We start from the raw sequence: 16,552 nt of genomic DNA, 5'->3' as shown, positions 1-16,552 counted from the left end.
AAATTCGTACTGAATGTCGAGTCTGTAGTTAGCTTTTGTTCTGTACTGAAGACCTTACTGTGATTTTCAAATACAACAGTAAAATAACATTCGTTCCTTTTTTAATTTGACAAGTACGTAATAATTCAAAAGCAGCATAACAAATATTACCAAAATACTGGACAGTACAACAAACCAAACAATTACTCAACAACCAATTACTCCAATAAGGTATACGTTCAACCAAAGTCATACAACGCGCCCAGATAGCCGGACTACATACAAGTTCATAAAATGGTTCTAAGTGCACGTCAACCTCAGAATGAAGGATGACAAACATTAAAACACTTCACAGCACAGCTACCAACAAGACAAAAGAAGACTTTGTTCAACCTTTCCAAAAAGGTACAGAGAGCTTCACAGAATCATAAATAATCGACAGCTTTAATTCGAGTGTAGGTCACGAATAAAGGCTTTTAAAATTGTTAAACTGACAAAATATTCATTGGACGAAGAAAATTCTTTCCAGATCTTTTTGATTATCCTGACACATGATACCGTTAATTCTGTCTGAACATTTGAATTCTCTAATGAATGGGCCTTTTATATTTGACTATGCGGTACGGATTTTGTTAATTGTTTAAGTCCATATGGTGACATATACATGTAGTTGTAATTTCTAAGTAATTTGGTCTCCGATGGAGGGTTGCTTCAGTTGCAACCATACCACATCTTCTAATCGTTTTATTATATGATTGTCTGTTATTTGCTTTGTTGTTCTATTTTCAAGCGCCGTTTTGACCCATAATTAGTTGGATACGTTCAATGCTTAAAAACAACTACATTATAATTTGAAATTAATGCTGTTTAGTAAAACGTTTAAAGATGCATGTTTATCGACTGAATCTAATAGCAACATAACGTGATGCAACACAAGAGCGCTGAGTAATGATTTATTTCAATACTTTAAAACTTTTAAATGAAATCACTTACTACTCTTTCAACAGTTATCTGTCCAACGTTATTGAAACCATTACCATTAATAGTAAATTTAGCTCCTCCACTGAAGTAAAAAAGAAGCAGATTTTGATGAAATTCAAAATTCCCACAACTGACAACTATATGCATTGTATAAACATGTTTTATAATATAATTGAGCACTTCTCCTTACTTTCAAATTTTTACAAAAACTAAATAAAAGATAGAGCTAAATTCAAATGATATTCAAATGCACCGCAAAATAAAGCATGAATCATTAAGCTGAATGTAAATCTCTTTGGAATTGTAAACATTGAAGTGCACTCGCCTTTCAATGTTTTTCGAAGAATCAATAGTAAATTCTAGGTGTTTGAAAATAGTTGTCTTAATAATATCCAATATAGTTCTCGGTTAACTTTTTTTTTTTACAAAATCGTCATCCGTAAAAGAATTTTTTTTTTTTAATTTGTTGAACAATTTTCAATTTACACAGAAATCTACATGACTTTACATGCATGCTACAGTTTGCAAGGAATGCTTTTAAAGATGTGAACACAAATACTCACCTCTCTAAAGCATTTAAAGTTTCATTCACAAATTCAAATGTTGGGTCAGGCAAATACTGAAATGTTCCATTTAGTGTAAAATGTGTATTAGTATCGATAAAAACTACCAGTTCCGTCGAGTTGATAGGTCCTGTTGAATTCCCGGTTTTGCACATTATTGTGGAATCTTGCAAATCTAGTTTATACAGCCTTAAATAAAATGAGATATTTTAAAGAATAGCCACTAAAACTATAAAACCTACATACTATGCACATACACAACATTCCTAGTGAGGATAAGTGAGTGTTAGTGAAAAACGATGTTTTTCATAAATTCACTTGACTTCATTGCTTCTGTATAAAAAAATTGCTATATTATACAAAATGTGAGATATTTATCTAGGTACACAAACCAAGTGTAATCTAACAATTTTTACATAAAACAATACATGTACCAAGTCAGGAACATCTGACTGTTGTTTTCAGTTCGTTTAATGTGATTGAGCTTTTGATTTTGTAATTCAATAATTACTTTCCGTCTTGATTTTTCCCTGTAGTTTGTTATTTTTGTTATTCTACTTTTTGTAGTCTTTCATGATGATCTTGAACTGATTATTTTTCAAACCCTCTGAATATATGTTACTTGAACCATGGACGTTATATTACTTCCATGCTTGAACGTACATATTCATAAGGGTGCAACCGTCAATAAATTGATTTATATCGAGAAGTTTTACCTAGTACAAAGTTAAGAACAATATAACACATGTACATGTATGGAAAAAAAACCACCCAAGGTGTTGTCTACATTTCGTCAAACCACACACACACACACACACACATACACATGTATATTGCTTCTAAGTATTTAAGTATTCCATGATGTCAATTAAATACTGAGCTTTGAACAAACTGGTCATCTTTTCAATAGTGGAAAAGGGAAATATAATGCAATCTCAAACCATAAGTGACAGAAGCTAAGATTAACCCATAACCAAAAGCAAAATATTTAAACAGATATATAACAGTCCATAAAGATTTCCTCGAAATTTGAAAAAAAATTTGGCGAAACCAAGAATGCACTCAGGAAGGGTATTCGATCTTATTAGGAATGATGCAGGTCATTCTATAAGATTCATTTGTGTTCTTTTATTTGAATAATAAAAAATATTAAAAAAAAACAGAAAAGGGAATTTTGTATAATTCTTGAAACTTTATAGAATGTTCATCCTTGATTTTTTTTTATCTTGGTTTCTTGGAAATTGCAAGTTTGGATATATGACGACCGGACACACTACATATTACGGTAAAAGGTCTTCTTGAAAAATGCCACTTGCCTTTACAAACCTTCGCAATGCAGCAATCAATTGTTAGTTTAGAACTTATATCAAAACTGTAATATAAAGCTTTTTTTCCTTACGCATTGGCATGGTTTAACCATTTAGAACGCATGTAACCATATGGATGTTTTTATTTAAGAAATACACATCCCTTAAAAGCATCTGAGTGTATTTCCTTTGGCGGAATCTTTATGAACAATTAACAAAATTGACTATATTTGTATATCTTCCAGCTTTAAAATCAAATAAGCATACTCATTTTGAAAAAACCTGCATGTTATACATGAGTCATTTTCACACAATGATATGTTGTATCGGTTTGGTCCTTCAAACGTAATGTTTTGCCCTGTTATGGTTATGGTGGTGTTTCCAGATGTGATTCCCTTTCTAGGAAAAAAGTTGTAGATCTCTGGATTCTTAAAAACATAATATATGATTTACAAACATACATATGTATACCGGTATATTTAAAACACAGAAATATTCAATCGAATATATTTTATTGTTTTACTTCCATTGGTATCTAATGTTTTAGAAAATAATTTTACAGAATTTCCTTATGAAAACACAAGAGTTGTTTTTATGAATCACTTTTTTTTAAAGGTTTTCGATTTCTTATGCCTAATAGAAAACTGCTTTGAAAAAACTGTGCATATTTCGTCGGGAATCATTGTTTGAATATATCCAGTTAAAACGTTTACATAAAACTAGTCAGTGCCTGTAACAAGTCAGGAATACAACAGTTGTTATCCATTCAATTGTATCTTTTAGCTTTGGATTTTGCCATTTGATTAGAGACTTTCCATTATGAATTTTCCTTGGAGTTCAGTATTTTTGTGCTTTTACAAATATGCAATTGCAAATATCTCTTCGGTTCTATGTTTTTCCTGTAAATTAAAGTCATATTTTATTAGAAGCGAACCTTCGTTCTCTTAAAGATTAAATCACGAATTTAAAGTAATTTTCTTGTTCATAACAGCAAACATATCAACATTAATTACATGTGTTTACAATATTCTTAAAATCTTGAAAACCATAACATAAATTGTATTGGACAGGTTGGGCGTTGGTTGTGCTAATTAAGAGATAACTGTATTGTATTTGAAGCTTTCAGGACGTCCATCGGTAGTTTTACTGTCGCAAATTTAGTTTACCTGGCGACGCGTAGCGGAGACAGGTAAACGGGTATTTGCGACAGTAAAACTACCGATGGACGTCCGCAAAGCTTCAAATACAATACAGTTATTTCTATTCTAATGCAAAACAAGCTCATAACTTAATTTCAATCATTATTTCAGTGTAAAATCTTCTTTAAAAAAATTCCGCGAAAAGATGTTATCTTCTTTGGAATACACTAGGTGACGTCATAGATATGCTTTCCGCGTCAAACATACACACTGGGCGTTTTCTGGCTTCTGTGCCGCTTCAAAATGTAATGAAATTTGATAAAAAGAAGATTTTTAGGTGCAACATGTGAGTTTTTTGGCTTATTATTGTAGAAATTACATGTCAATACATTCAGCAATTCAAAATGTCGGCTTCCTTAGTTACAGACAAGGAGATAGAGAATTTTACGCTAACTGTCATCCAATCAGAACCATTGATACAAAGTAATTGCATTAGAATTCAGTTTCCCTGAATGAGACGTTATAATGACAAGACTTAATTAAAGTAAAAAAAATTGAAGACATAAATGTTCTTTAGAAAGAATTAACAAATCAACATGATATTATAATAATATGAATATTTTCTTATTCTTTGTTTCCAAGAATATTTTCTTATTCTTTGTTCCCAAAAATACTTTCTTGTTTTTTGTTTCCAAGAATATTCATACAACAAAAGATCATACGCTGAAATGTCTCGCCTTCTTTACTAATCATTGATATTATCATAATTGTCCTAAATAAAAAGCTTTATTACAACTGTCTCATAAACTTAACATTAACCAAGTAAACTAAACATTGACCAATAAACCATTAAAATGAGGTCAAGGTCAGATGAACCATATCAGTCAAGCATGACCAGCTTACAATTCTTCCATACAACAAGTATAGTTGACCTATTGCTTAAAGTTTAAGAAAAACAGACCAAAACACAAACTTAACACTGAGCAATGAACCGTGAAAATCAGGTCAAGGTCATATTTAACCTATTCAACTGACATATAGATCATAAAATATTTTCATACACCAAATATAGTTGACCTATTGCATATAGTATTAGAAAAAAGACACTAACACAAACACTTAACTATAACCACTGAACCATGCAAATGAGGTCAAGGTCAGATGACACCTGCCAGTTGGATATGTACACCTTACAACCTTCCATACACCAAGTATACTAGACCATTTGCTTTTAGTATCTGAGATATTGACCACCAAAACTTAACCTTGTTCAATGATCCATAGATGAGGTTGAGGTCAAGTGAAAACTGCCTGACGGATATGAGAATCTTGCAATAAAATTAACGGTACCAATTTTGTTGCACCAGATGCGCATTTCGACAATACATGTCTCTTCAGTGATGCTCGTGGCCAAAATATTTGAAATCCAAAGCTTATATAAAAGATGAAGAGCTATAATCCAAAAGGTCCAAAAAGTATAGCCAAATCCGTGAAAGGAATCAGAGCTTTGCATGAGGGAGATACATTCCTTAATTTATAATAATTTCCATCATTTTGTAACAGCAAATTTTAATAACACAAAAAATCCGTATTTTCATGGTACGCACATACCAAATATAGTTATCCTATTACTTATAATAAGAGAGAATAATATAACAAAAAAAAAATAACTTTATTTTTCAAGTAGTCACTGAACCATGAAAATGAGATCAAGGACATTGGATATATGACTGACAGAAACTTTTTAACATGTGGCATCTATATACAAAGTATTAAGCATCCAGGTCTTCCACCTTCTAAAATAAATAGCTTTTAAGGAACTAGCTAACGTCGCAGCCGCCGTAGCCGCCGTAGCCGACGCAGCCGGGTCACTATCTCTATGTCGAGCTTTCTAAATTGATATTTTAAAATAGGGTATGGTTCAAAATATGTTTTGGTTAACAGTATATTTAAAATTCAATTATTAAACCAATAGACTGAGAAAGTAAAACTTACAAAAGCGATTTAAAAGCAATAAATTCTCGTGATAAATATTAATAATTATTAATATTGATACCTTGTATGTAAAATATGTATCATTCTCTAAAGTGATCGGTTCTTTGCTAACTGATATATTTATTTTGCCAATTGTTGAGTTTGCTACTTCTCCAGTAATACAGCTAACTCTAAACAAAATAAAAATCAAACAATTTATTGATGCCTACATAACTTTCTTCAAGAGGTCATATAACACTACAATAATAGATTTGTTAAAGTCAGAGCTACATTTTTTAATTGAATGTATGCTCCTACTTCTAAAAACTGTGCGCGTAGGTTTAAGGCAGAATAACAGTTTAAGGTATGCAGGTCGACACAGTCGGGATCAAGTCTACATGTATTATCTCCAGCACTGAAGAAGAACGCTCTTCCAGAAGACTAGCGACGCTGTTGCCATATAGTGAAATCACTTACTATGTAAAATGGTCAATTGATAACGACCATGTGAGACTCCCATTGGTAGTCATTGTCGTTAAACACGCCTAAGTAGTACATTAAAATATGCGAAAATGATTATACTCATGACCATTTAAAAACGAGGGATTATGTCCTTTTATCTATCATAAAATAAGATTAAACGGTATGATTGTCAATCAGAGTATAAAGGATATGGATTCAAGTTTAGTTTGATAATAAAAATGAAACACATCATTAAAATATAAAAAAAAGATTTGGAGGTAAATAATTAGTCAGTAGCTTACAGTGTACCAACACATATGTCTATAAATAATCGGCTATTGCTCTCATATAGTTCAATGAAAAAATCAAGTACACAAGGGAATAGTTTGATTAATATTAACAGGTATTAACAGATATCTATTCTGAATTTGTGGCTTGAATAATTTGAAGTTACGTGTATGCGAATAATAACAGTTGAAAAAGTAGTTTAAACTTACGAATTATTTGCTGTTTCTTTCACTTCGCAATTGACTTCAGCAATGGAGATAGTTGCATTTTCTATATTCATTGTGCTATTCGTAAATACCGTTATTAACGTCCCTCCATTTATTGGTCCACTTAAAGGGAAAATCTAAAAATATTTAAATATATTTTTACTTGAAAGAAAAGGATTGTATGAAATTATTTTTTATTTGAATAATTTATCGAATGTAAAGCGAAACGCAAGTTATTTTCAAAATTTATGATCTTGCAAACAAATTCTGTAATTTAAAAAAGGATGAATTCATAAATGTTTTCACTGTCTGCATTAATTTTATCGTAATTGTCTAGAAATGTCTTTACAAAAACATGACGCATTTTATATGATTAGCATATTTTTTTTCGGCTCAATGCTTAGATAATAACAAAAAGTATGCATAATTTAAGTATATTGCTAATGCATACCCGTATTAAGTCAAGCAACTATGATCTTATATAATAAATACCAAAAAAAGTAAAACAAATATGTTCTGACAAATTGTAAATTATGTAAGATAAAACTAAATTGGTCTTATTATGGTGTATCTGAATCAATCTTTACTAAAAATTGTCTAGTAGTTTCCTATAAGAAATGATCAATTCTATATATAAGATTAAAAGAAAGAAATTATTTGATAACACTGATTTTGTTTAGATGTACACATTCAAGGTCCATATTTTTATTTTCACATTGGTACAAAACCATGCTTATAAATATACAATATTAGGTCAATGAAAGAAATATATAAACTTTTTTGTATGAGGCTGAAAAACTGGGAAAGAGCGAGGTTTTGCCGAGCTCTTCCTTAGTTTTGCGCCGAGTACAATTTTTTTTTAATGTTTTATGACATTGACCTAATATTGCTTTTATTCTGGAACTTAAACTAAAACATTGATAGCTTTTTAAATCGTTACACAAATGTCAAACTTATTGTTATCCCTTAATGAACCCCTGATTGTGGAGAAAGTGTTCCATGATAAAATTGACATTATACAAAATATAGCTATGTTACTATATTTAGGAAATAAACACAACTAGTTGCAGTATAAATCTTATTACACGGTATCGTATTGGTTTGTACATTGTCGAAGGTCGTATAGATTGAGTTGTTACTAGTAACGGCCCTATTTGTCTCTAATATATATGCAATCTTAGTTCTATACATAAGCTATGACCTGTAGGAAGGTAATAATTGTCTATTCTATAGACAGTTCGAGTAGTCGTTTGTTATTACAGACAGTGATAGTTGTCTTCATGCCGAGTTGTATTGTACCCGGAAAAGACAACTTTCCCTTTCTTATAGTCAAAGGAGAGTACAGTATGGCGGCTATTGTCACAAGGTATTTTTTTCCTATAAAGTCTCAAAATTTTAAGGAATATGACATTTTTCCACGTTATTGCATGCGCATGAGCGAATAGTTCCATTATTAATTGCACAAAATTTGATGTCAAATGAATTTGTTAAAAAACAATGGTCTACAAAATGAAACTGACTGGTGTTTAAAATATATTATAGCTATTTGCAAGATATGTACTAGAATAGCAACGAAAATCCAATCGTACTAATAACTCTAACGCTCCCTGTGCAGTAGAACTATATTACGGGTAGAAATCTGAAAATAATCATTAGATCGATTTCAGTACTCCTCGATGGCTTTAGTTTTACTCGAAATTGAAAAAAGAAACCCTCTACCTTCAGTATGAAAAAAAATGATTTTTTTAGAAGAAAAATAATCAATTTTAGAAATAACCCAAATTTACAGAATTTTGTTTTTCAAACATCAAATCCAAATGTTTTAATAAGTTTAATTTCTAATAGACAATAACGTTAGTAGATGTTTTGCATTTCTTTATTCATGTAATTTTGACAAGGATAGTGTAACTGTCACATAAACTAAAGCTTTACCTTTTCCACTATTTGTTTGCAATATAATGATTTGCAATATAAAATAATAAAATATTAGACTATATGTATACGGCAGCAGTCCTTTTGCGCCAATTACTGTTTTTCGGGGGTATCATTTGCGCCAAAGGGGTAGGGGCTATAATGGCCTAAAATGGCCCCAGATTTACAAGATAATAAAAATTCTAACAGAGCAGAATTTTCTCCATAAATTATTAGAATATAAGTCAATGATTTAAAAAAAATGTTTTTATCTAAACAAAAAAGGTTCAACGACGTCACAATGGTAGGTGCAAATGACGTCATAATTGGCAAAATACGCAAAAATACAGAAATTTGGATGCTTTTTCTAAATTTTAACCACCGCACCATGCTTGCACCAATTAGACATTTTAACATTTTGACAAGATCATTCATATCAAACTTCGGATAAAAAATCTTCTTGGTGCAAGGTTGGTGCGATAGTTTATTTTATATTTTTCATAACCAAGCGGAGCAATAAAAAGCTGAAATTTGCCGTCCAAACTGGACCTATTGATCAGACAAAGTTTAGTTTATACATTCTTATGCCTATCGGAACTTTATTTTTTTGTTTATGAATGTAACGTGTATTCCTAATATTATTTCCATAAGTATATCTAGTTAAATTTCTTAAAAAAATCCGAAAGCAATGAACTACATGTGTAAGGGTGCCAATAACAACTTTGAGGACATTTTTTTAATTATGAAATTTTAGATAGACCTTCAATATAACAAAATCTGTATATTTCTTTTGTTTCTGCTAATTATCCATTCAAAATCTGGTTTTTGAATGAGGCAATCTTCTCTCTCTGGTATTAGGGTCGGATCCATGAATAAGGGGGGGGGGGAGGGGGGGGGGGAGGTGGCGAATTTAAAAGATTATTTTGCTTAAATTTACATTTTATTGGCAAGAAACACGAAAACAAATTTTAAAATGAAACTACCTATATTCCAATTGGATGTTTCTTTGTTGATAATGAGCATAGAGACCAAGTTCTATTAAATTTGATGATAAGACAATGGAAACGACATAAGGTAGACAATCCATATATCCGTATAAACATATGTATATATACTAGTATATGGATATTTGACCTGTCCATGCATAAAACAAATGCCTGAAGTCTGTAAGCATATCCTACATGTCTGTAACCTTTGAAAACGTTATGTTTTGGATAGTTTAATGATCATGTGTACAAATAAAGTGTAATTTTAAATATGTGACCCGGTTTTGTTGTTACGCCCAATTTGTGGGCATTATGTTTTCAGGTCCGTGTGTCTGTGCATATGTTTGTCTGTTCGTTCGATCATCATTGTGTCCCGTCCACTTCAGGTTTAAGTTTTCGGTCAAGGTAGTTTAATCTGACACCAGACTCAGACTTCTTTTGAACCAAGTTTTACTGTGCGAAATGCTGTGTTTGATTTTTTCCTTCTTTGGCTAGAGGTAAAGGCCAATTACTGTTTTCCAAATGTATCAATTGCGCCAATATTCGGAACTCATTTGCGCCAATTTACCTGTTCACATATCTATCATAAATATTAATGATTAATTTTAATTCTTATCGTTGGCTTTAAAAGAATCATATGTTCAAAGATATTTAACCATCTGGTGAGAAATGACTTCAAATGCATTAGACGGTCTATGTACACAGAGAGAAGAAAACTTACTGCTTTGCTGAATATTTAATACTAGATATGCCAAAAGAGAAGAAAATAGAAGCTTTTACTGATTATGTTTTAGCCACATATGTTGATGACACAGTGCTATATTCCGACTTTCCGTATGGGATGAAACTCTATCTACCACAAGACTTACCAGTAACGGAGCAATAGAATTCTACAGAAATTCTTCCGAACTGTTTTTATGCATTTCATCTTTCAATGTTTGTTATTTTTGACAATAAAGTGAAGTTACAATCTACTACATACATTAAATTGAGAAGCACTCATGCAGCAGCAGTAAGAAGAAAGTATGTTGCAGAAAAGGAAACATTTACCGTGTAAACTGCCGGTTCCAAGTCCGAAACAGGAGGAGGGAAGTCATTTTTTTTCTAATTGGCGCAATCGTATTTTATTTTTGGTGGCAATGATATCATGTAATTTTAAAACAGGTGGCACAAACGTAGCATTGGAGAAAAAAGTTGTGGCGCAAAAGGACGCATTTTTGGCGCAAACGGATCTTTCCCATGTATACGTATGTAGAAAACTTAAAAGACCACCTACCTCAATTTTCAGTGGATCCAAACTTTCACAACAATCATAATATTTTCTACATGTCTCAAGTCTGTCAAAATAAGGAATCATTATAACGACTTTTCTAGTTTTCACAACGAAAAAGATAGATTGATGGAACGTCCGAAGGGCCAATATCAAACTAATTTTCAGAACATGAACATGTTCATGTTGTATGATCATATACACATTGGTACATACTAGACCAACTGGACTATCGGAATTGATGACATTCTAGTTCACAGAGGTGGTCATATCCTTTTAAACGCATTATTTTTATTTCGACAAAACATTTTTTTTTTTTAAAGTTTTCTCTTTTCCCTAAAGGCAGTTTACACAGTCGAATCACAGCAAATATCAATTTTAAAGTCTATGGTTTAACCATGATTAGGATTGAAGGCATCAGCTTCTACGATAGGCAAACCTGCCATTACGAGACAACCGATGCTAATAAAAAAAACAAATGTACATGTGTTCAATTTAATGGAGAAAAATGTGTGTGTGTTTTTAATGACAAACCAAACGATTTTTAAAACAATTTCGAATAAGAATTGAATTGGTGAGTAATTGTCTTCACTCCGTTCTCAGAAAGCTTCTCTTTGAAGAATGTTTCCTTATGTAGCTTGTTGCTAACATGTTGTAAAGCAAAATTTCTTAACTACCCCAAAACATCTTATATTTGTGTAATAGTATTCGCTCCTAAAGTTTATCCACTTCTTCTCGTACAATTTTGTAATTCATTTTTTTCTTTGTGTTGAGACTCGGTATATGTTTCACAAAATATCAACTAGTAAACAATGGTTAATACACGTATATAATTTATTATCAATTTGATGGTCGAACCCGCAGTTTTACTGGCGATGCTTATGTTGATCACAGCATGATGAGATATATGGCGGCTCACTAAAAAAATTACAACACGTCAACCGTTGATTTGATTGTGAAAAATACCCCAACGAAACAAAAATATTTAAAAATTGCACGAGAATCAACATAGATACTTTCTGACTCTTCTTGTACGAATAAATACAAAATAATTTCAAATTAAATTTTTAGATAAAACAATTATTCATTGAATTATGAAAGTTAGTTATAATTGCTTAATAGTCTAGTTATTATCTCATGAGTATATTATCTACAAAGCTTATGTGTGCTTTAATCTTAACTTGCGGAAAAAAATTAATTAACTGTGTAAGTTTTTCCGGCAAAAAAGAGCTTTGTAGCACCCACTTAGGTCATTGACTGTCAATTAACAATAGCTTTGTTTAATATGATATTTCCTTAAAGTGTTCATAATGACGTTTGTTTTAAATATATATGTTGGCCATTGATGAAAAGGCAGAACTTTATGTAGCCAACGATTTCTGTCGATAATGTATACCATAAGGGATCGACAGCCTACATGTGGCGCTTGTACCAACACATATACTTATTTGCAAACTACTGCATCACTAATAGTAATACTATTTTTGTTATGTCTGAATCTTACATATTTGTAATTTACTATCCACAAGTTGAATTTATTTCAATATTTTATATATGTATCGATAGTAGACGGATGCTCCACTTGCATTATCATGTTCAGTGGACCGTGATATTAGGTGTAAAAACTCTAATTTAACATTAAAATTAGAAAGATCACAACATAGGGAACATGTACTAAGTTTCAAGTTGATTGATTAACTTTACCAAAACTACTTTGACCAAAACTTTAACCTGAAGTAAGACAGAGGACCGACGGACAAACAAACGAAAGGTTGAACGAAGTGATGCACAGAACAAAAAACATATTAATACCTATAAAAGGGGCATTAATATTTTGTCAGAGATAACACGGATGATAACACGGATAACGTTTATATCAATTAATACAAGGCATATTAATAAATAACAGATTACAAATAAAACAGAACCTACATTTCTAAATCCTGGCACTTGTAAAATTCAATCGTGGCATTTCCCATAATAACTTCCTTATACATTATTTCAAATGTATACCGACCTAAAACAAAAAGCTATCAGAATTTGTGTGTAACAATACAACTTTCTATCAGTCTTTCTGTAACAATGTAACTGTAACGTGTAAGAAAATGTAATATTTTTTGCAGCTTCACTAAATATTGAGAATAGGTACGTGACATTTTTATCAGTGCTAGGTTTGATTACCTCCAAATAAAGACTAAAACTGTACGTATTGACCTCAACTCTGAACTATTCAAACCATTAGTTTAAAAAAAAACATTATATTATATTTTTTTTATCCTATCATCTATGATGTACATATACGGACAACTAAAGACACACCAGTCTGATGTAAATCATTGATGATAATGCGTTCTTCACTTACTTTTTTGTGGGTCAACGTAGTTCTTGATTTTAAAAAAATCATTAAGTTCATGAACTTAAAAAAAAACATAAATGTTAAAATTCTTGATTAGATATGAAGATACCCTCAGTGCCAATTTCGATGTTTTTTTGAATATTTTACAAAACTGTTTTTTCTTTTCATATACGAATATTGATAAGTTAACAGGATTTTTGAGGTAGACGAAATTTACCTTCATACGATGGTTTGAAATTTGATGTACCAAAATAGACAGATCGGACATAGTTTGACTTTAACTACTGACTACTTTTGTTTGGTATAAATTGTAGCCATAACATTATAATCAGACATAAAAATGTTTGTGTTTGTTGGGATAGAAGATACGCCATTTAAAAATATTTAATGTTTCACTAGGAATACATGGATACAAAGTAAATAATTTCTCTATACACTGCAAACAAGAATGTGTCCCCAGCACACGGATGCCACATTTGCACTATCATTTTCTATGTTCAGTGGACCGCACAAATGGAGGATAATCTCTAATTTGGCATTACAATTAGAAAGATCATATCATAGGGAATATGTGTACTAAGTTTCAAGTTGATTGGACTTCCACTTCATCAGAAACTGCCTCGACCAAAATCTTTAACCTGAAGCTGGACAGACAGACGAACGAACAAACGGACGCACAGACCAGAAAATATCATGCCTATAAATAGGGCATAAAAATCGATTTGATTGGTATAGGGGTATTGTCATAAAATCAATGAAACTAAAGGTATGACAGGTAGGGATTGACAACTCGTGTATTTTCATTCATTTTTCACATATAGAGAATATGATTTATTTTTTAATAGCCTATTCCTGACAAAAAACAGAAAGTTTACAAAATTAGACGTTTTATCATGTTAAACAGGTCATTTTTCGAAGAAAATGTCGAAATCTAGGGTACACACGACAACGCAAGGTATAAGTGTTGTTTATCTTAACAAAACTAAAATTCAGTTTTATTATAATATTATAATTACAATGTATCCCAAACAATAGCAGCCAGTAGTTGAAGTCGAAATACGTCCGATCTGCGTATATTTGTACATCAAAATTCGATACGATTACAAAATCTTGTTAACTTCAATTTTTCAATAAATTGTCTTTTTGTAAACACTAAGTTTCTTGTATCTAGTAATCTACCAGTCTTACCGGTAGTTAGATTTTGTACGTCAATTTGACAAAACGAACTGCCATTAGTGCTTATGCTAACATTCCCCTGTTTTATATCTCTTCTATATGTGACGTTGTCATCACCACCTCCCTCACTTTGTTTTATTCTACATGTGACGTATTCATTACCATCTACTGGTTTACGAGGGAATGTTTGAAACATTATAATTGTGATGTCCTAGAATAGAGGAAAAATTTTCAATTTTATAAACAAGATTTTATAAACAAGACATTATTAAAGTGAAATAAAACTAAAACGTATTTCAAAAAGAATTAAAAAGAGAAGATATAATTAAAAACTCATATGCTGAAGACAAACATACATTATGAAAAAACGACAAAAGACAAATAACAGTTTACAAAAGACTTCAGGTACATAGAAAACTGGAAAATAACCAACACACACACTATCAAAAACCGAGATGATCTCGGATACCCCGGAAGTGTGAGAATATCCTGCATGCGTCGTGTTGCTTACGGCGATTTCAAAAGAGGATGCCCAGGAAGAGTTCATAATGGCCATAGAACTCAATGAAATTCAACTGAGCTGTATTTTGCAAAACATTTAGAAATTATGGTCCTCAATGCTCTTCAACTTAGTACTTTGTTTTGCCTTTAACATTTCTTGATTTGAGCGTCACTGATGAGTCTTTTGGAGACGAAACGCACGTCAGACTCAAATATAAAATTTCAATCCAGGTATCTATGATGAGTTTATATTCAGTAAAATTTTGAAATTTTTGTTGTCTAAATATGAAAATGTTTTGCTTCACACGACATCAGCTTAATACAAGGACCCCACAATATGTACCTGACTACCTGACCTATATACACATTTGAATAACAATTTTATATTGGTCGAAGGTTGTGGCCAAAATTTGGCAAAAGGAATATAATTTTCAAATGCACAAAAAGCGTCAAGTTTGCTAAAAACTAGTAAAAAAAATCACTTTTTGAGCTGTCAACGTTGTAAGTTAGAAACAGACAACACATGTGTCTTGTTAATCTAAATTTGCATATTTGAGATCGCAGTTATTGGTCTTTACATATAGTTTGACAAAATCTGATTTTTAGGGCCAATATAAAGCCTTCGTGGTCATACCACTTTCGAAACATGTATCAGTGGATGACACAAGTACAAGTAAGTCACAATCTAGGAAATAAACTCATCAAAGATACCAGGATTAAAATTAAGCATTAATTAATGCTTAATTAAGGATTAAATTAAGCCAGACACCGTTTCGTCCACAAAAGACACATCACTAAAAGGTTGGCCATTAGGAAACATTTGATTTGAAAAATTAAAATTATAAATCGAGGATTAATTTTTCTTTGCATTATTTGTTTTTGTTGTTATTTTTGCGATTTGAAAATCGAAACAAAATGAGGAAGTGGTTTAAATTCTGCGTATGTTTTTTTTTTAAATTTTCTTATTATTTAGTATAGTTTAATGTATTCTTAGCGCAGATGAAAATTTAAAGTTTTAAAAGTGTAAAAGGAAAAACCATGCGGGATCATGATTACCGAAATGTTGTTGGATTTGTTGGATTGATATTACATAACCGTTATAATACATTCATCCCGACTTCATTTTTTATTTAATAGATTCTGAACTAAAACAGAACGGTTTGGGATGTCTCGAGAAAATGAAAGCCTTACAGCTGCCATTTGCCAAATTGCAAATATCTTTATATATATGTTAATCAATGTATAATCCACTGTGTAGCATAACCATCGAATATACTAGGTACCTCCGAAACTGTGGAACAAACAAAATCTAAGGTAAATTTCTTCTTACTTTCATTATATGGCTTTATTAAATTTTACCATAATTTTATGTCAACGTTTTGCTGACAAGTAACGTTTTGTGATATTGTGTTTTCTGATATTGTAGCTACAAGGTTTATCGTGATGCAATAAT

The 16,552-nt window shown here is 31.3% G+C and overlaps 1 protein-coding gene across 2 annotated transcripts in view; it reads right to left on the bottom strand.

Annotated features, from left to right (window-relative positions):
• The window catches only part of LOC139514495 (plexin-A2-like), a 56,023-nt gene that overhangs the window by 21,809 nt on the left and 17,662 nt on the right, over nt 1-16,552 (bottom strand). For both annotated transcript variants that reach the window (XM_071303824.1, XM_071303833.1), the window contains exons 7-14: nt 14,611-14,809; nt 12,999-13,083; nt 11,073-11,133; nt 6,903-7,036; nt 6,026-6,134; nt 3,098-3,258; nt 1,524-1,712; nt 973-1,042 (exon numbers count right to left, since the gene is read on the bottom strand). In XM_071303824.1, coding sequence (XP_071159925.1) covers nt 973-1,042; nt 1,524-1,712; nt 3,098-3,258; nt 6,026-6,134; nt 6,903-7,036; nt 11,073-11,133; nt 12,999-13,083; nt 14,611-14,809 — 1,008 coding nt within the window. The remainder of the gene's footprint in view (nt 1-972; nt 1,043-1,523; nt 1,713-3,097; nt 3,259-6,025; nt 6,135-6,902; nt 7,037-11,072; nt 11,134-12,998; nt 13,084-14,610; nt 14,810-16,552) is intronic.

The sequence above is a fragment of the Mytilus edulis genome, chromosome 1 (genome assembly GCF_963676685.1).
Source record: "Mytilus edulis chromosome 1, xbMytEdul2.2, whole genome shotgun sequence".
Lineage (NCBI taxonomy): Eukaryota > Metazoa > Mollusca > Bivalvia > Mytilida > Mytilidae > Mytilus > Mytilus edulis.
Note: the sequence above shows the minus strand (reverse complement) of the source record. Positions and strands in the feature narration are given on the sequence as shown.